This window comes from Pipistrellus hanaki, assembly GCF_964339955.1.
Source record: "Pipistrellus hanaki genome assembly, chromosome: 18".
Taxonomy (NCBI): Eukaryota; Metazoa; Chordata; class Mammalia; order Chiroptera; family Vespertilionidae; genus Pipistrellus; species Pipistrellus hanaki.
In genome coordinates this window covers 299,068-320,428 of record NC_140520.1, presented here as the reverse complement: position 1 = coordinate 320,428, position 21,361 = coordinate 299,068, and the positions used below count along the sequence as shown (strand labels likewise).

At 47.7% G+C, this 21,361-nt stretch overlaps 1 protein-coding gene across 1 annotated transcript; it reads left to right on the top strand.

Annotated features, from left to right (window-relative positions):
• Positions 1 to 3,238: 3,238 nt before the first annotated feature.
• LOC311612597 (butyrophilin subfamily 3 member A1-like) lies at positions 3,239 to 19,615 on the top strand. Its single transcript, XM_084865650.1, has 8 exons — positions 3,239 to 3,371; positions 3,589 to 3,930; positions 5,453 to 5,734; positions 13,641 to 13,904; positions 14,092 to 14,118; positions 15,551 to 15,574; positions 15,966 to 15,992; positions 17,910 to 19,615. The coding sequence occupies exons 1-8, from the start codon at positions 3,293 to 3,295 to the stop codon at positions 18,620 to 18,622; spliced, it is 1,758 nt and encodes a 585-aa protein (XP_084721776.1). The 5' UTR covers positions 3,239 to 3,292; the 3' UTR covers positions 18,623 to 19,615.
• The last annotated feature ends 1,746 nt before the right edge of the window (positions 19,616 to 21,361 follow it).

Here is a 21,361-nt window from a genome sequence, read left to right as displayed (position 1 = left end):
CAATTACCTGTTTTTGAAGCTGCTCCATTGGTGGCAGTTTGTGCTGGCAGACAAACCCAGGGAACCTACGTGCAGCTGTACAGTGGCAGCCATGGTGTGAGGTGTGGAGTGATCCATACAGTGATGGTTCCAGACGGTGAAGAAATCTTAGCCCGTGTATTTAACCTTTTGCATCAGAAAACTTCCTCCTGCCTGGTGAAAGATTCTTAAATGTTAACGTGAAGAGAGGTACTTTCAAATTATTTAACAACCATGTCAAACACTCTAACAAGAAGGTAAATGTTTGAGGGTCCAAGTCCTGTCTTTGGACAACAAAAGCAGTGCCCACAGGACTTGGGACCTAATGTTTAAGCCATAAGATAACTGTCATGGAGCAGTTCTTCTCCACTTGCAGGTCCTGGGCCATTGAAGGTTTATGAAATCAATCTATTACGCAGAGACCAAACTTAAATACACACGAATGGAACTATGAGAGCATAGAGTATATATAAATGTGTGTGTCCCCAGGTACATTATAAAATATATTTATTACTGTGGATTATAGTTTTAAAGTAAAAAACAAAGAAGTTTTTAGATTAAAGATGTGGTAACTTGGCTGGAAGACCTGGTGGAGGGAGAGGTGGGCTCCTTTTCCAGGAGCACGGGGTGCAGTGATGCGCTGTGGCCACTAGGGGCAGAGAGGTCTAAAAATTATCTACTGAGAGGTTCAGGGGTCTTCAAACTATGGCCCGAGGGCCACATGAGGCCCTCAGAGGAGTCTGATCCGGCCCGCCAGGTTTTTTGGGCAGTGAGCGCAGCCGAGGTGTTACAGTAGGAATTAGTAGTTCATATAGTCCGGCCCTCCAGCTCTCTGAGGGACCGTGATCTGGCCCCCACTTTAAAAAGTTTGAGGACCCCTGGAGGGGGAGATGGAGATAAGAAGGGGGCAGTAACCAAAAAAAGGGTGGGGAGAGAGATACTGGGATGGAGGTGAAGGAGAAGGCAGGGGAGGGGTGAAGGAGAGAAGATGAAGATCGTGTCTTGTAGCTCCTGGTCCCAGAATGAAGAGACCCATGGAACTGACAGGAACCCAACCTGGCTGGAACCTTGAGTCCAATGCAGTTAACCAGGCAAAGGCGAGCCCACCCAGACCAGCTGCACCCCTGCAGACCCACGAACGAGGGGATAAATATAGATATGATCTCCTGAGATGTTCGGTGTTTGTTTTGAGGCTTGATTGCCGATTTGAGGCATGATTGCAATAGAACCCTGTGGAATACACATACACATGTTGCCCTCATAACAAGCTACTCATTCATATTAATAACAGGAAAGGAGCAAAGGGGAGGCCAGACATAATAAACAAGTTCATCTGGGCAGCCTCACTAGGAAGCTGCCACTCGACACTCCCCAGGGACCAGTCTGTTACCTGGAAATCACTGGAAAGGGCTCCAAAAAGGAAGATGGGCACATGTGCAGTGAAGACGGGCAGATGTCAGTCTAACCTGGGAACAGAGATCATTGGCTAGAAGAGTGCATCCCAATGCAAGCCCATTATCGTTTGGGAATATATAATCACCAAAATTCTCTCTCTCTGGTTGCTCTTGCTTACTCTCCTGTTTTTTCCTTGCTAGTGACCCCTGCTAGGCTGCTGTGTGATCCTCAAAGCTGAAGGGAGCATGGCCATGCAGACCCACACACCACAGACTTTAGCTGGGAGAACAAAATCACCAGCCAGATACTTGAATGGGAAGGACTGTGCCAATATGGAGCAGGAACTTTGGAAATGGCTTGCATCCTGGTTCTGTTGAGGAAAACATGGATGTTTTGGGGGCAGAACTGAGCAAGATGGGTCCTTGGAAACTCAAGGGTTTAATTGCACAGAAATAAAGCTTTCTGCAGGATCTTGTCCTCATGTAGGGCCTCAGGAAATGTTTGTTCCCGTGGCACCCCAAGAAATCTATTTTAATCAGCAACAGGTAGAGACACTTAAAGTACCCCACCGTTCACACACCCAGAGCAAAGTTAAGGTTATTATCATTATATTTTATAACAAGTGCTTTCAAAGAGGGACTTTGCACTTTTCCTCCTCCTGAGCAAGCTTTCTTTCTCCCTCTCTTTCCACCAGATCAGAGACTCGCCTGCAGTGAAGACCTAAGGAGTGCCTCTGCTCTGTGGTTTTCAGCTGAAAGTGCCAACTGTAAGTGGGGGAGAGAGTGAAAGCCAGGGCCCAGGACTCTTTAGGAGAGAGGCTGATGAGCTTTGGGAGCCTTCAGGTGCAGACACGGTGAGACCCTGTTGGCTGGGCAAGGTAAGGCCTGAACTCAGAAATCTGTGGGAGGGAGATAACCAGAATGAATGAGCTTGACACCTACATGTTCCTAAGAACTTCCTGTGGTCATTGAGGCCTCTGACGGGCTCTCCTGCTCCTCTCTGGGAGTGTGTTCTAAGAGATTGTGAAAGACAGGCAGATACTGAAACCAGGTTCAACTGCCTGCCACTGGAAAGACCACATGGAGATCATGGGGCTGGTGGGAGGAATGTAGGCTTATTCTAGAGCCTGCAGCTTCAGAAGATGGGAAACTCAGCTGCAAAGACAATGGGACACGGGCAGGGGTTTAGTAAGGAAGGAGAGAGGGGCGGGGGGGACAATAAAGGAATAAAAAGCAGGGGTTGAGAGTTCTCCGTCCAGGGACAAAGTGCAAGCCAATACAGTCTGTTCAGATCTTTGGTTGAAGGTCAACAAAATCAGTGGAAATATATTCCCGTCTCTGAGAGCTTAAAATTGCAAATGTTCAGGTAATTCAGAAAGTACAGGTAGCAGAGGACTCCAGCTGCATTTGAGTGCAGTGGGAGCCCCTGGAGGCTGAGGAGAGGTAAAGTGAGGGAGCAGGAACATGTGGGCTGTGGTGTGGAGCATAGACTGAGGGCTTAGTGGAATCAGGGCTCAGAGAGGGGCATCCTCCATTAATCAGAGTGAGATACTCGCGGTGCGGACAGGCTGTCCCAGGAAGTGTGGGCAAGTAGAAGCTTCTGAGCCCATTGGATGCAGAGCCCAAGACTACCAGGTGGCCAGGGCCAAGGAACATATATTTAAGGTTCATACTTTAGGGTGGCTTTCCATGTTGGAGTCAAAGATGAAGAGACTCCCAAGTAGACATTTCAGACAAGGCTTCAGGGTCACCAGTGATGATGTTTGCACTGGGGGTCAGCCCTGAGGAGGCAGAGGTCTCATGTGGATTCTCCATCTTCTTCCAGGTCATCATTTCTACCCACTCCTTCTGGTGTCTCTCTGTCTGCACAACAGCCCACAATGGTGAGGACTCTGGCCTTCCATCTGCTCCACCTGCCCGTCTGCCTCGCCTTGGTCCAGCTGCTCACGCCCTCCTCAGGTAGGAGCATCTGCATTTATGTGCCTGGAGCAGTTACCTCTAATGCGCAGTCAGAACCTTGGACTCCTCCCCACACCTGGGAGGCCCATCCAGATGGTACATCTGTCAGGACTGAGTGCCTGTCTAGGTGTTTCTTACCTCACCTTCCCAGCCTGGGACACCCCTTACCTCCCGGCCTCCAGCTCCCTCTGATGCAGCACCCCTTTCTGCTCCCCAGCTCAGTTTGCTGTGGTTGGACCCCCTGAGCCCATCCTGGCCTTGGTGGGTGAAGTCGCTGAGCTGCCCTGTCACCTGTCCCCAATGATGAGCGCTGAGACCATGGAGCTGATGTGGGTGCAATCCAGCCTCAGGCAGGTGGTGCGTGCATATGCAAATGGCAAGCAAGAAACAAAAATTGTAGAGTATCGAGGGAGAACGTCGATTTTAAGAGAGGACATTGCTGAGGGGAAGGCTGCTCTGCGGATTCACAAAGTCAGAGCCTCTGACAGTGGAACCTACCAGTGTTACTTCCAAGATGCCAATTTCTTTGAAAAAGCCCAGGTGGAGCTGAAGGTTGCAGGTGAGCCTGAGGTTGTTCTGAGCTCCTTCTTCTGTGGGGCCTGGAAACACAGGCCCAACCCCACCTTACAGACTTCTTCTTGCTGCTGTGGGTCGGGAGGCTGAGCTGCAGGGCCATCACCTGTGCTGCCATGTCCTCCACTAAGGCTCCAGGATCACACCTGCAGTTGAACAAGTTGAGTTTAGAACTAGTTTCGGTGAGGAGAACACACAGATGTGGAAACATGGGGGTCCCCATGAGGGGGTGTCAGGGAGACTTGGTGTAACGTTTGGGCTGATAGGGAACTAAGGGAGGTTTTATAGAAGGAGGGCTTTGCTCTGGATCAGATGCTGTCAGGAAGGTGTGGGTGTAACTGGACACTCACGGCCAGGACAGGGGATGATTGCTGGTTGTTGTGGACTGGACACGGTCCATGTGTTATTCTGTGTTCAGACCTGATGACTAAGTGGTCTTGTTTGGTCCTGACTCATCACAGGACAAAGCATCTTTGTCTGATGCTGCTGTTCCATGACAGTGTTCATGTCCAACATCATTTCTCTTTCTCGGGGCACAGCCCTGCCTTACTCAGGAAGGAAGGACGGAAGGAAAGAAGGAAGGAAGAAAGAAAAGAAGGAAGGAAGGAAGGAAGGAAGGAAGGAAGGAAGGAAGGAAGGAAGGAAGGAAGGAAGGAAGGGAGGAAGGGAGGTCGGAAGGAAGAGAGGAAGGAAGGAAGGAAGGAAGGGAAGGAGAGAGGGAGGGAAGGAATAGAAGGTGAGGAATGTGTGGAAGGTCCTGGCATCCTCCCTGCGGGGCCTCCTCAGCCAGCTTCAGTCCCTTCCTGACACCACAGCTCCTCTGAAGAAATCCCTCCCTACAGGACTGGTTCTTGCAAGTCTTCAAAAGGCTCCTCCCCCCTCCCCTGGGTTAAGAGTTTAGGGACTGGTGGTAACAGCTCACTGTTCCTGGCCCTGGGTCAGCTCTCTCCTCTGTAGTCATTCCCCTTCCACAACCACAAAATAAAATTCCCCTGAGTCCAAAGACCCGAAAAAGAGGCTGTAAATTCTAGATTAATGGAATCAAGAGTTCACCACGGTGACTTTCATACTAGGAACACTGTGGGCGGCAGCAACAGAATGTGTATATCTTCCCTCCACCTGGCAAAGCCTCAAGCTCACACAGGACAGACAGGATAGATAGGGGATGGAGGCATGACTTGCCCAGACAAGGGAACATGACTTACATGCTTAGGGTGGTGAAGGGGGTTCCAGAATCAGCAATGGTCAGGGGAGGGTCCAGGTGTCTCTGAGCGGATCCACGAGAAGCAATGTCTGTTCTGGCCCAGATTCAGCTGGATCCAGCTCAAGGGTCCATGAGGGTCAGGCAGCGGTCACCTCACAAAACAGTCTCCCCCACACAGCACACGTGGCAAATAGCTCCTTATGAACCCTGCCTGCATGATCTAGTGGAGTGTGCCCCATTCCTGATGGGACCTTCCCCAACACAGAGGCCTCCTCATGACTCAGGCTCCCTCTTCCCTCTCCAGCTCTGGGCTCTGATCTTCACGTTGACATGAAGGGCTATGAGGATGGAGGGATCCGTGTGGAGTGCACATCTGCAGGCTGGTATCCACAGCCCCACGTAGAGTGGAGAGGCGACGGGGGAGAGAGCTTGCCCGCCATGGCAGCGCCTGGGGCTGCAGATGGAGAGGGTCTGTATGCAGTCACGTCGTCTGTGATCCTGAAAGGTGGCTCTGGGCAGGGGGTCTCCTGTGTCGTCAGAAACCCCCTGCTCAGCCAGGAGAAGACAGCCAGGGTCTCCATTGCAGGTGAGTGCCCGGCCCCACCCTGAGCTCAGCTGTGGCCACTGGGAGAAGGAGTCCTGACTGTCTGCTGCTGACCTGGGTCTGTGCTCAGGCACCTGGGTGCCCTTTGCCCCATGAAGCTGTTCATGTTACAGACATTTTCTGAGCATCCCAGCTGCCACCCACTGGGACAGGTGTTGCAGATGGGACAATTGGTAACTAAACAAACACATGACAAAGTGGGGAAATATGTGCAGACATGTCCATAATCTCCTCAAACATAGAACAGCGCAGTATAAAATGAATGGTTCCCAGAAGGAAATACCTGGGAAAGGATGTCCCATCTCCCTGGACAGGAGACGTTCCCACCTGTGAGATTGGCAGCAAAGAAAACCATATTGTTGGTAACACTAATGGCAGGACTATGGGGAGACAGTAACTCATTCATGTTTTTCTGTCAGTTGGTATATTTTTGTATAAATGGATGCAGCTTATATTGGTGGTGAGGGTGGTAGAATAATCTTAATCCAAATTACAATACTTATTTATTGACCCAAATCCCAGTTCTAGAAATTTATCTGACAGAGCAGTTCAGGATTGTTTGAAATAACTGATGGGCAAAGATATTTCTTTTAAAAATATATATTTTTATTGACTTAAGAGAGGAAGGGAGAGGGAGAGGAAGAGAGGAACATCAATGATGTGAGGGAATCATGGGGTGCCACCTGCACGCTCCACACAAGGGACCAAACCCACAACCCAGGCCTGTGCCTTTGGCCGGGATCAAACCTGGTACCCTTTAGCCCACAGGCCAATGCTCTACCCACTGAACCAAACCGGCCAGGGCATGAAGTTATTTTTAGAGCATCGGTTATAACAACAAAAGTCAGAGACAGTGTAAATGCCACCCATGGGGACTCCTGTGCAGTGGAGATGCCCTGTGGGAAGTAACACAGACATGATCTCCTGACCCACGATGAACTGAGAAATGAGCTGCAGATCAGCTTGTGTACACGCTGCCTGTGGTATAAGAAAGAAAAATAAGATGCTTAATATATATTTTTTCATATATATAAAGCATCTTATTTAAATATATATATTTAAGAGGTTCTAGTCCAGGCCTTATTATTTTTTCAATGTTATGCAAATTTTTTATTGTCTAAAGTTTTCATATATCTCCTTTTCCCCCAATTAACACCCACCACCACCATCACCACTCAGCCCTTCTCACCCAGGCAAGCCCCCACCTCCCCAGTGTCTGTGCCCATTGGTCATGCTAATATGCATGCATACAAGTTCTTTGCTTGCTCTCTAACTCCCCACATCCCCTGCCATTTGACTCTGGATCTATTTTTCTTCATCAGTTTATGTTGATCATTATATTCCACATATGCGTGAGTTCATGTGATATTTATTTTTCTCTGACTGGCTTGTTTCGCTTACCATAATGCTCTCTAGGCCCTTCCATGCTGTTGTAAATGGTAAAAGTTCCTTCTTTTTTATAGTGGCATAGTATTCCATTGTGTAGATGTACCGCCTTTTTTTAATCCATTCATCTGTTGATGGGCACTTAGGCTGTTTCCAAATCTTAGCTACTGTCAATTGTGCTCTATGAATATAAGAGTGCATATGTCCTTTCTGTTTGGTGTTTCTGGTTTCTTGAACTATAGTCCTACAAGTAGGATTATTGGGTCAAATGAGAGTTCCATTTTTAACTTTTTGAGGAAACTCCATAATGTTTTCTATAGAGGCTATACCAGTCTGCATTCCCACTAGCAGTGCATGAGGGTTCCTTTTTCCTCACATTCTCATCTGCACTTGTCGTTTGTGGATTTTGATGATAACCCTTCTGACAGGTGTGAGATGGTACCTCATTGTTATTTTTTCATCTCTCAGATGATTAGTGACTTTGAGCATGTTTTTATTTGTCTCTCGGCCTTCTGTATGTCCTCTTTTGAAAAGTGTCTACTTAGGTCCTTTACTCATTTTTTGATTGCATTGTTTCTCTTTTGTTAAGTTGTATGAGTTCTCTGTAAACTTTGGAGATTAAACCATTATCTGAAATAACATTGGTAAATATGTGCTCCCATGCAATGGGCTTTCTCTTGATTTTGTTGATGGTTTCTTTTGTTGTGCAGCAGCTTTTAATTTTGATGTAGTCCCATTTGTTTATTTTCTCCTTAGTCTCCATTGCCCTAGGATCTGTGTCGGTAAAGATATTGCTATGACATATTTCTGCTACTTTTCTGCCTATGGAGTCGTGTAGGATTTTTATTGTTTTCTGTCTTACATTCAAGCCCTTTAGCTATTTTGAATTTATTTTTGTGTATGGTGTAAATTGATGATCTAGTATCATTTTTTGCATGTATTTGACCAAATTTCCCAGCACCACTTATTAAAGAGACTTTCTTGACTCCACTGTATGCTCTTGCTTCCTTTGTCAAATATTAATTGAGCATATTGGCTTGTGTAGATGTCTATGTTCTCTGTTCTGTTCCATTGGTCTATATGTCTGTTCTTGTGCCAAGACCAGACAGTTTTAAGAACTGTGGCTTGGTAATATAGCTTGATGTTTGTTATTGTGATCCCTCCAACTTTGTTCTTCTTTCTCAGGATTGCTGAGTCTATTCGGGGTCTCTTTTTATTCCAGATGAATTTTTGGAGAGTTTGTTTTAGATCTTTGAATGGAGATTGCATTGAATCTGTAGATTGCTTTGGGTGGTATGGACATTTTAATTATGTTGATTCTACCAATCCATGAACATGGTAAGTTCTTCCATTTGTTTATATCTTCCGCTATCTCTATTTTCAATGTCCTGTAGTTTTCCAAGTACAGGTCTTTTACATCCTTGGGTAAGTTTATTTCTAGGTATCTTAATTTCTTTTTGGTGCTATGGTAAATGGGATTGTTTTTTTCATTTCTCTTTCTGTGAGTTCATTGTTGGTATATAAAAAGGCCATAGATTTCTGGGTGTTAATTTTGTATCCTGCTACATTGCTGAGTTAACTTATTAGGTGTAGTAGTTTTTTGAAGGAGTCTTTAAGGTTTTCTATGTACAGGATCATGTCATCTGCGAATAAGGACAATTTTATTTTTTATTTTCCTATTTGGTTGCCTTTTATTTCTTCTTGTCTGATCACTATGGCTAGCACTTCCAGTACCACATTGAATAGGAGTGGTGAAAGTGGGCATTCCTGTCTTGTTGCTGTTCTTAGGGAAAATGAGTTTAGTTTTTGCCCATTGAGTATAAGGTTAGCTGTAGGTTTGTCATATAAGGTTTTTATTATTTTGATGTATGATCCCTCTATTCACACTTTGCTGAGAGTTTTTATCAAGGAAGGGTGTTGGGTTTTGTCAAAAGCTTTTCCTGCATCGATTGATTTGATTATGTGATTTTTGTCTCTCAATTTGTTTATGTGATGTATCACATTTATTGATTTGTGGGTATTGTGCTATCCTTGCATCCCCGGAATAAACCCCACTTGGTCATGGTATATGATCTTTGTAATGTAATGCTGGATGCGATTTGCTAGACTTTTGTTGAGGATTTTAGCATCTATATTCATCAAGGATATTGGCCTGTAGTTCTCTTTATTGTGTGTGTGTGTGTGTGTGTGTGTGTGTGTGTGTGTGGTGTCTTTATCTGGTTTTGGAATTAGGGTAATGCTGGCTTCATAGAAAAAGCATTGAAGTGTGCCTTTCTCTTGCATTTTTTGGAATAATTGAGGAGGACAGGTTTTAATTCTTCTTTACATGCTTGGTAGAACTCCCCTGTAAAGCCATCAGGACCAGGACTTTTTTTTGCTGGAAGATTTCTGATCAGTGCTTCAATTTCTTTGGTGGTTTTTTGATGTAGTCCCATTCAGTTTTTTTATTCTTCCTGATTGAGTTTTGGGAGCTTGTATTTTTCTAAAAATATGTCCATTTCATCTTTTTGTTTATTTTGTTAGAATACAGTGGTTCATTGTATTTTTTCATAATCATTTGTATTTCTGTGGGATCAGTTGTTACTTCACCTCTTTCGTTTCTGATTTTGTTTTTTGTTGTTTTTTTTTTTGGGGGGGGGGTCCTCTCTCTTTGCTTCTTGGTGAGCCTGGCTAGAGCCTCGTTAATCTTGTTTCTCCTATCAAAGAACCAACTGTTGGTTTCGTTGATCTTTTGTATTGTTTTATTATTTGACTCTATGTCATTTATCTCTGCTCTCATCTTTATTGTTTCCTTCCTTCTGCTTATGTTGGGCTTTTCTTGTTGTTCTCTTTCTAACTCTTTCAGTTGTAGGGTTAGATAATTTGTTATCATTGTTTCTTCTTTTTTGAGGTAGGCCTGTAGAGATATGAACACCCCTCTCAAGACTGCTTTCATTGTGTCCGATAGATTTTGGATTGTTGTGTTTTCATTGTTGTTTGTTGCTACGATTCTTTTTATGTCTTCTTCAATCTCTTTGGTAACCCAATCATTGTTTAATAGCATGCTATTTAGCCTCCATGTTTTTTTAAAAAAATATTTTTACTGTAATTGTTTCTAATTTTAAGCCATTGCAATCTGAGAAGATGCTTGATATGATTTCTATCTTCCTGAATTTGAAGAGCTTTTGCCTGTGCCCCAATATGTGGTCTATCTTTGAAAATCACCTGTATGCACTTGAGAAGAATGGATATTCTGTGGCTTTGGGATGAACTGTTCTGAAGATGTCAATTCCATCTGATCTATGAGTCATTTAAGATTGATGTTTCTTTGCTTATTTTTTGTTTAGAGAATTTGTTCATTGGTGTTAATAGGATATTAACATCCCCTACAATGACTGCATTGATTTAAATCCCTCCCTTGATATCTTCCAGAAGTTGTTTTATGTATTTGGATGCTTCTGTATTGCATGCATATGTGTTTCTCAGAGTTATATCTTCTTGTTGAATTGCTCCCTTTAGTATTATGAAGTGGCCTTCCTTATCTGTTGTTATGACCTTCACATTGAGGTCTAACTTGTCAGATATAAGTATTGCTAGCCCAACTTTTTTTTTTTCATTTTCATTTTGATTCATCTGAAAAAGCTTGTTCCATTCCTTTAGCCTGTTTGAGTCCTTTGCTCTGAGATAAGTCTCCTGTAGACAGCAGGTATATGGGTCATGTTTTCTTATCCATTCAGCTACACTATGTCTTTTGATTGGGCATTCAATCCATTTACGTTTACAGTTATTATTGATAGGTACTTGTATGTCACCATTTTATTCTTCACGCCTGCATTCCTTCTTTCCTTCCAATTTCTTCTTTTGATGGAAGACCCTTTAGAATTTCTTGCATTGTAGATTTGGTGGTAATAAACTCCCTGAGTTCTTTTTTGTCTGTGAAGCTCCTGATTTCTCTCTCAACTTTGATTGATAGCCTTGCTGGGTACAGTATTCTTGGATTCAGACCTTACTTTGCATGACTTTGTACATTTATTCCATTCCCTTCTGGCCTAATATGTTTCTGTTGAGAAATCAGTTGATAGTCTGTTGGGAGATCCCTTGTAGTTAACTTACTGTGTCTCTCAGCATCCTTTAAGATTCTTACTTTGTCCTTGGTATTTGCCAATTTAATTAAATTGTGCATTGGTGTCAGTCTTTTTGGGTTCATTTTGTTTGGTACTCTGTGAGCTTCTTTAACTTGTGTGAGATTTTTTCTTCCCTTTATCAGGGAAATTTTCTGTCATTTCTTCAAACAGATTTTCTTTTCCTTGCTCAGTTTCCTCTTTTTCTGACCTCCCTCTTTTGCAGATGTTCATGCTGTCCCAAAGTTCCCTTACGCTCTCCTCCTGTTTTTTAAGTTATTTTTCCAGTTGCTTCTCTGCTTGAGTATTTTTTCCTATCTTGTCTTTTAGCTCACTGATGCTATCCTCCACTTCTTCTAGTCTATTGTTGATGCTCTCTATTGTGTTGTTTATTGCAGTGATTCCTTCTTCATTTCTTCTTGGTTCTTCTTCATTTCCTCTTGATTCTTACACATATTGTTGAATTTGTATTCCATTCTTTTCAGTGTCCTTATGACCATTGCTCCGAATTATTTCTCTGACAAATTGTTTGCCTCCATTTCATTTACTTCATTTTCTGGTAATTCGTCCTTTCCTTTTGTATGTTGGCACCTCTCAGGGAATCTGGTTATGTAGTTTGCTCTCTCCTGCATTGACTTAAAGCACATGTGTCAAACACAAGGCCCGCGGGCCAAATCCAGCCCGCCAGGCCTTGCAATGTGGCCTGCACCGCGCTGTCATCACTGCACTCCGCTGTCAGTTTATGACATTGTCAGTTTATGACTGTTCAGTAAACCATTCGGCCCGCGATTTAGGCTGGATTTTAGATTTTGGCCCCTTCTCTGATTGAGTTCGACACCCCTAACTTAAAGGCATAAAATACAACACAACAAGATGCAAACACAGGGCACCAAACACAAATGGATTCATGATAACAATAACCCAAAATAAAGGGAACCACCAGAGAAAAGAGAATTAGGGGAGAGAAAGAGTGCAAAAATTATATTGAGAAAAGAAAAAAAAATGTGAGAAAAGGAAGAGCAGAAAAAGAAGGGGGGGGGGGAGGAATATGTCTATATGGAGAGAAAACTAAAACAAACAAACAAAAAACAAAACAAAACAAAAATCCCGCCACACAACTAATCCAAAAAATGAAAACAAAAACTTTCAAATGAATCTGAAGAGGCAGAGCTTATTTATCTCTCTAGGTAATCTCTGACCTTTCTGTCCATGGATTGCCTTATCAGCTTTGTTTAATTCTCCAATTCTGGGCTGGTGTTATTCGATGCAGCTGTTTCTTCCATCTGTTCTGTGAGAAGGTGCAGGACCCCTCTGAGTATTTTCCTCCACCTTGTCTCCCCTGGAAAATCTTTATAGGAGCCCTTAGCCAGGGAGGCTGGAGTCTCGGTGTTTGTGGCTCCCAGCTGAGGCAGCTGGTCCCTGGGTGTTGTGGTTGTAGGGTCCCAGGAGGTATCTGAGGTCTGCCTGGTTGAAGGTAAGGCTGGGCTTCTGGTCACAGCTGGTCTCCTCTTCAATATGGTGTGGTCTCTGCTTCAGAGCCTACTGCTCTGGAGCGATTTCAGCAACAATAGAGACTGCCCAACCAGGAGAGCCTGGTCCACCAGTCCCACAGTCATGTGGAATATAGCTGTCGCTCACTCACACATACAGACACTCCCCCCACATCTAAGCACTCTCCTTTCGATCTCTCACTCACACACTATCTTGCAGCCTACCTTCCCATCATTGACATCTTAGATCTCAAAGATGTCTATGTTTTTTCTATCAAAGATATCTATGTTTTTAAAATGAATAAACTCTCACATGGCCCTGACACTGTGTCAGGGACTTTAGAGCATTAATTGAATGATGTTCCATTTAGGACACTGAGAACAGATAGTCTAAGTAAAGTGGTTGGCAAACTTCAGCTCGTGAGCCACATGCGGCTCTTTAGCCCTTTGAGTGTGACTAATTAGGGTACACTAATGAGTTAATAACAATGTACTATCTTATATAATAGTTTAAGATTAAAAAAAAATTTGGCTCTCAAAAGAAATTTCAATCATTGCACTGTTGATATTTGGATCTGTTGACTAATGAGTTTGCCAACCACTGGGCTAAGTCATTGGTTCAAGGTCACAGAGCTGCTCAGGCAGAAGACCCAGAATGTGACCCCATGACCTCCAGACCCAAAGATCACCTTCTAAGTCAGCAGGTTAAGCCAGTGATGAGATGCTGATAAATGGGGGAGGGGTGGAGAGGAGATGCCAGTGACTGTGTGTACATTATACTCTAACTATTCCCATGTGAAAGCCAAGCATTAGGACACTGGTCTATGTGATGGGTAAAGTTGGGAAGATAAATGTCCCTGCCCCTACCAAGAGAACCCGCACTTTGCTGAGCAGCTGAGTTTCCCTCCACAGGCCCCTTCTTCTCCAGTGCACAACCCTGGCTGGTGGCCATGGGGGTGACCCTTCTGGCTCTGCTGGGGCTCCTGGCGGGGGTGGTGATCTCAAGGTGGAAACAGCAGAAGAGAATCCAGACCTTGATCCAAGAGAAGGAGAGGGAGCGAGATGAGAAAGAAGCAGCACTGGTGGCGAAGGAGCATGAGCGAGCTGAGAAAGAAGTAGCACAGGGGAAGGAGCAGGAAGAGCGAAGCGCCAAAGGTGAGGACTGGCTGCAGGTGGGTGGGACCTCCTCGCCCAAGGCCACCCACCCACGCGCAGGTTCCCCTCTTATCCCCATGACAGCACCTTCTCTTTCTGCTTGTTTCCAGAGAGGATGCAGGAGGAGCTCAGTAAGTCCTCATCCCCCCACGCGGGTTCTGGTGTCCCTGGTTATCCACCTCACTGATCCCTCCTGTTTCCCCTGCAGGATGGAGGGTTAAGCAGTACCTGTCACGTAAGTACCTGGACTACATCTGAGACTCTCTGCTGGGACCTGTCCAGCCCCTTCCTCACCCCTGACCGCCCAGGGGAAGGAAGGAGGACGCTGATGCTCCGGAGGTCAGGCAGGGTTTCCTCCCCGGAGAAAAGGGTCAGGCTCTCTCCACTAGGTTCCCCGCACCCAGATGTCCAGGGAATCCCAGAAAGGAGAGGGGGTGAAGGACTCAAGATGGCAGGTCCTCCCTCCCTGGCTTCTCTACGGGATCTATAGGCTGCTGAGAGGAAACCAGAAGGAGAGAGAACATTCTCTTTAAGAGGAGGGGATGCCGAAATCGGTTTGGCTCAGTGAATAGAGCGTCAGCCTGCAGACTCAAAGGTCCCGGGTTCGATTCTGATCAAGGACATGTACCTTGGTTGTGGGCACCTCCCCGGTAGTGGGTGTGCAGGAGGCAGCTGATCAAGGGCATTTGCCTTGGTTATGGGCACCTCTCCGGTAGGAGGTGTGCAGGAGGCAGCTGATCAATGCATCGATGTTTCTAACTCTCTGTCCCTCTCTTTTTTTCTCTGTAAAAAATCAATAAAATATATTTTTAAAAATAAAATAAAGAGGAAGAGCTGCTATCAGTTGTCCCAGATTTATCATAAATGCTGAAAAGCAGTGTCTGAAGTTCTCTCAATAAGTTGCCCAAATCTTTTTGGAAAGTGACAGGAAATTAAGCATATTGAAGTGGATGGTTTCTAGCACACATATACATACACATAGGCATACAGCAAGCCTAGCCAGGTACAGGGGTAAGACAGTCACTTCATATGGCAGGGGTTCCTGGCCCACAGATAGCACTGCACCCTGTGTATAGTAGGATTCTCCTTTTCCTTAAAGGAAGTCTTCTCATTGCCACACCCCAAAGGCCAGCATCACTGCAGTTGATGGTCATTACTAAGGAACAGAAGGGGACTTTCACACAAGCCCTGTGAAGCTGAGGCAGATCTGACCATAGAGCCGGCTCCTCAGTGACTAAGTGTCTCATGGGAGGAACACAGGGTGGACATGCTGGGCACAGGGATGGTTCTCAGGTGGGCATGTCAGAGATGGGTGGCGTAGGATGACATCATGCTACTAGGAATGATATGCAATTTAAAATGTATGAATTGCTTATTTCTAGAATTTTTCTTATAATGTTTTCCAACTGTGGTTGACGGAGGGTAACTGAAACTTCAGGAAGGGAAATGATGGTTAAAGGTGATTGCTATTCAGACACGTACAGGACAGACCTGCAGGTGCAGCTGGGACAGCCCCATCAGTGCCTGTGAGTCATTGGGTGCAGGTGACCTTAAAGAGGAGGGGAGCAGGGAATTGAACAAACAGAGGGAGGGAGGTGGGGTCAGCAGGAGAGAGAGGAGAGGACTCAGACATGACAGGTGAGGTGACTGCTTGTCTTCCTTTGCAGGTGGCAGGGCTCAGGCCTACGCAGGTGAGTGACACGTGCTTTCTGGTCCTGGCGCCTGTGTACAAAGCCCTTCAGCACTTTCTGTGCTGCTGAGGGGTCATCAGAGCTTGCTCAGAGCTCATGTTCTGTGGAGGACCACCCTGCCTTTCTGCACACCCAGAGGACCTTCCAGATATAGTGTCCTCTTACCTGCTGCCACACACCCACACCTGGGCAAAGCCTGGCCCTGTCACCCACAGCCCCACTGTGATGGAGGGAAGCCCACATTCTGAGAGCTTTTATGCCCCATCCTTGGAGCTGTAGGGGAAGGAAACTAGATATTGGTGGGAAGGAGTGGGAAGAATCTTGGTGAGGAGAATGGTGGTGGGAAAAGAGAAATGATGACCTTTCCTTGCCTGTGTCTCCTTCCTTTCAGAGTGGAAGATGGCTCTTTACCAATCTGGTGAGTGGATGACTGTGTGTTCCCTGGAACAACAGAGGGGCCTGGATCCCTTTTTCTTTTCCAGCTCTTCACTGGGGGACATCGTGGTAGGTGGCATGAGGTCCCTACAGTGTGCCCATCTGCTGCAAAGAGAGCCAGGGACAGCTGCTAATCCTGGTCTGTGTGGGAAGGAGGAGGCATGAGGGGTGGAGCTGGGGGCAGGGGCTGGAGGGAGATGGAGAAGGTGATGCTCCTCCTGCCCTGAGCCTCCTCAAGGTGTGCCATGTCTCTGAGTCTCTTTGAGATGATGGTGGTCATTTCTACTATATTAGGGTGGAGGTAAGACTAGACAAGTTAATGAGTGTGTGTTGGTCAAAACTCCAAGAGTGAAACCTTGGCCTTTTCATAATGGGTGTGTGTCTGACAGTATCACCACAATCAGGAGAAGGTTCTTAACAACTAAAACTGATGTAGGTGACTCCTTATATTATAACAGACTGTGTTATAGAGTCATTTACTCACAGTTGTATGGGGTGGAGCAGACAGACTACATGTACTATTCACAGACCTGTTACAGTATGTTGTTTTACAGTAAAACTCCGGTACAAATGATAACCGGACAAAGGGACAAGGAGTGTGGCAGCACCAGCCATCCCTCCTGTGGTCTTGTGGTGGGTGGTTCTTTATAATTGATACCATCATGTTTGGTGTTGACCTCCGTGGTCATGTCATTCTAGTGTTACTAACAAAACTGTTTATGGCTGCATTTTATGGAACACACATCATCATCACCCTGAAGGCTTTGGTGTGCCTGCTAAGGACAGTGTGGTTGGTCAAAGGTCACAGCATGAAAAGATGAAATAAATCAGAGACACAGAGATGAAATTTGTTTGATTCAGCCACATCTAACCAGTGATTACAGAGGGTTTAGGGTAGGGCCTACTTCAAGAGGCCAGGGTGGCATTAAGGGAAGCCACAAGGATGACCAGGGCCCTAGGCTCACAACAGTGGGAGCTGTCTCCACCCCCAGGCCCAAGGCAGAGGGATGGGGAGCAGTCACTGGAGCCCTGAGGAGGCTGGGGCTCAGGGAGAGGCTGCCTGAGAGGAGGTGTGCTCTGCTGGAGCATCTCCATCACAGGAAGTGGGGAAGTCAGAGCTGTGCCTCTCTTTCCCTGCCTCCAGTCCTCAGCCAGGACCTGCCCTTGGCCAAAGCCAACAGGTGACCAGAGGCAGCAAGTCCAGTGATGCTGCCCAAGGAGGACGGATTTCTGGGCAAAGGGGAGGGGCAGGTGGGGAGTGAAGGTCACATAGAGCCCAGCATGGCCCCAGCACAGCAGAGACCTGGTTGCTATGATCACACCACATGCTTCCTCCATGCTTGGCCTTGGGCTAAATACAGCAGATAGGCCCTTCCTGACCTAAGAGCCTCAGGCTGCAAGTAGGCCCTTCCCTAAACCCTCTTTAATAACATTCTGTGTTATTGTACTCTAAAGATTAGTCCTTTTATTCCCATTTTACAGATATTACAATGAGACTTGTGACATTACATAGAGTGTGTGTGTGAGTGTGTGTGTGAAAAGACACCATGCATAAAAGGAAGTCGTCCAGCTCAGGAGGGTAGAACAAGGACTGGGATTGGAATCCATGTGCCTGTGCAGCACAGGTGGGCTCAGTCCTCCTGGGGAGGAAACAGGAGGAAGATAGAAGGAAGGGGGCCACTTGAGATGGCGGGTTAGGCAGACCCCAGCCCTCCTTACCCTCCTCTCCTCACTGAACACCAGGCCCTGTGGTTTCTCTTGCTTTGCTGAGGGTCACACTCAGGGCAGCTGGGACCCCAGGCTCTGGGCTGGCGTCTCACCAGCCAGACCCACGCCTTATAGCCTGAGGCTCTCGGGTCCAGAAACCATGGCTGACCCCTCACCATTGAACTCTCTGCAGCCAACTTGATTCTGGATCCAGACACTGCGCACCCCGACCTCCTTATTTCTGAGAACCAGAGGAGCCTCAACTGGGCAGAAACAAGGCAGAAACTTCCAGACAACCCCAGAAGATTTCAGAATTTGTCCTGTGTGCTGGGCCGTGAAAGCTTCAAGTCAGGCAGACACTTCTGGGAGGTGGAGGTGGGGGGCAGGAGACAGTGGAATTTAGGGGTGTGTGGGGATAATGTAGAGAGAAAAAGAGATGATAAAATAACACCCCAGAATGGATTCTGGATAATATCACTGTTGAATGGGCATGACTTCCAGGCTGAAACAGATCCACCAAGCAAACTCAGAATTGCCAACAATCCTGAAAGAGTGGGGGTTTTCCTGGACTATGAGAACGGAGAGGTCTCGTTCTATGATGCTATTGATGGATTCCACATCTACACCTTCCCACAGGCTTTCTTCCGTGGGCCTCTCTGGCCTTTCTTCAGGATTTGGTCAGTGGAGCCCACTGCCTTGACCATTTGCCCAGCACTAAAGGGAGTGGAGAGTTCCCTTGTGTCTAACCCACTGCCTGGCCCTTCCCTGGAGACCCGTATGGCCTCAGGCTCAGCTGATGGCAATGAGGACCCTCAGGCAGAACAAAGGTCTTTGCTTCCCGCTGCCCAGCCCCGAGCAGAGGGCCTACTTAACAGAAAAACCTCACAGCAGGAACATACTTACTAAAAACTCAGAATGAAGCACTTCACTAATATTCTTTCAACTTTTCCACATGACAGATAAGGAGACCTGGGTGCAGGAAGTTAACTCTCCAAAAGTGACACAGTGCCCTTCCTGCCACCATAGCTCACACTCACAGATACCTTACAATGTGGTGGGTGCTGGGCCAAAGGCTTCAGGTGACTTTCACTCACCAATCCTCACAGCACCCTGTGAGGTGGCCTCATTGAACATGTGGAAAGGGAGGCAGGGCCCAGGGAAGTGACATGTAATTCATGCAGGAAGCAGTGCTGCTGGGAGCTGTTTGACCTCAGACCCTCCCTCCACCTCCAGTCTGTTCCTTTGCAGCCAGTTGTTCCTGTTGGGCAGGGTGATGGGCAGCCTGAGGTTCCCTTCTCTGGGCCCCAGGGCGGAGGTCACTGTAGGTGACTATGAAGGCCACACCCCACCTGGTTCCTTCAAGGGGGACTGTCAGAGCCATGGCCCACTGCTTCATTGGCTGGCTGGCCATGATGACGTCGTCCACAGAAGGAATTCACAGTGACCACATCACAGGGGGCTGAGAAGGGACCAGAGGTCATACTCCTCACCAGCTTGTGACCTGTGACCTGAAGCCCAACCAACCCCCCAGCTTCATCCCTGAAGCTCACGTGTGAGGCATGAATTGGGGGAGGGAGCCAGGTGCACTGCAGTGGACATTTTCTCACACTGTAGCCCCATCTCCAGGAAAGGGACACTCCATGCTGAGCGTGTGTTGATGTTCCTGGAGGTTCTTTAACTGTTGGGTCCTGGGGAAGAGCCACTCCATCACCATCACTGTGATTGGTCACCACCATGTCCCCTCCACCCGGCAGATGGTTGTCAGGTTGCATTTGTTAAATAAATTGTTGAATAATCTTCTCTCTGCAAATGAGCTTCTTCTAAATGTTCACCCCACAGTTTGCCCACCACATTTTCACAAAATCCTTATTGTATTAGCTGTGTATGCTGCTGTAATAAAACCACAAACTTCATGACCCAATGCAGCACAGATTCCTTTCTTCACATTTCTGTAGGTGAGAAGCCCAGTGTGGCGATGGCCTGGCTGACATGCAGGTGCCTGCAGGCCTGGCTCCTTTCTGGAGGGTCTAGGGAGCAGTCTGATTTTTGCTAATTCTGGTTGTTGGCAGAATTGAGTTCCCTGCAGTGGAGGGACGGAGGGTGCCATTCCTTGCTGGGGGTCAGAAGAAGCTGGGAACCCTCCAGGCCAGGAGCATACGGAGTTGTCCCAGGAGGCAGATGTGAGGGACAAGTCAGGTGAAGGCAATGGCCAGGGGAACAGAGTTCAGTCCTGGAATAATTGCTGGTATGGCTGTTGCTCGTGTGCTGACTGCAGTGTCGAACTTGGAAGGAAATTAGCGGTCTCCAGAGAACGCATTGAGGCACAGGTGGGGAACCCTATGAAATGTTCCATTGGAAGGTTATTGTAGGAGAAATGCACACAATGACTGATTGAGGTCTGTGGGGCCCAGGAAGGGACATTGGGTGGATGGAGGGATGCTGGGCCCACCAGACATCACCTGGCCTGCCATGGCCTGCGGGCACGGGTGCCACCTCGCAGGGAGAGGGCTTCCTCCTCCCAGCCTCCTGTCTCACTCCGTGGTTTCAGAGGCACAGGCCTCCATGGCAGCTGCTGGCTCTGTTCTCTCCCCGCAACCTTCCCTGAGTCCCCCACCTGCCAGCCGCCCACCAGCCCCCAGCCCCCCACCAGCCCAGCTAGCTACTCTGCAGAGATTCCTGGGCTTGGGGAAGGGGTGCTTACATTCACCTCAGCCCCTGTCCACTTCCAACCACAACCACACACACGTGTACCTGGGCCTCTATCTTCACAGCAGTAACGCCACAGTCCACAGGGCCTGGCAAGACTGAGGCACAAACTCCATTTTTCTCCAAAGGAAAGGCCGGCTCCGGCTGAGCAGCAGCCCCTGAACCAGGAGGTCACCCAGCCCCCCAGGCCCCCAGCCCCCCAGCCTCCATCCTCCAGCCTCCCAGCCCCCCAGCCCCCCAGCCCCCCAGTCCCTCAGCCCCCCTCCCCGCCCCTGTTGGGGGAAGAGGGGGAGTTTTCCTCCCCACCGTGGGACGGTTTGCTCCTGGTCCTGTCTGAGCCCGTGGGCAGGTGACAGAGGGAACAGTCAGTCCCTCAGTTCTACAGGTGCCTGAGGGCTCCGCGGGGCGAGAGGGAGCCCGGTGCGGGGCGGGTCCCTGAGAGGGGCTTTGGGGGGGGGCGGTCTTCGGGCGGCCTCACCTCGGGGCACACAGCGGAGGGGGTGGGATAAGGGGGAGGGGGAGGAGAGGGAAGGAGAGGGAGAGGAGGGGGAGGAGGAGGAGGAGAAAGGGTACAGGGAGAGGGAGGAGGGGAGAGGTCGAGGAGGAGAAGGGAGGGTGGAGGGGGAAGGGAGGAGGAGGAGGAAGAGGGGGAAGGAGGGGGACAGGGAGAGGGAGGAGGGGAGAGGAGGAGGTGAAGGAGGAGGGGAGGAGAGGGAAGGAGGGGGGAGAAGGAGACCAAAAGCTATCAGGTGACCCTGTGAAAACTGAGCTCCGGCTGAGAGTGAGCCAGCGGGGGACAGAGGTTCACTGGCTCAGGCCATGGAACGTTCGGAGTCTGTCTGTGGGGAAGACCCTGAACACTGAACCGGAGAGGAAGGGGTGCCCAGGACACAGGTGGGGGCTCTGATGGCACCAACACGAGTCAAAGGGTGTTTGCTG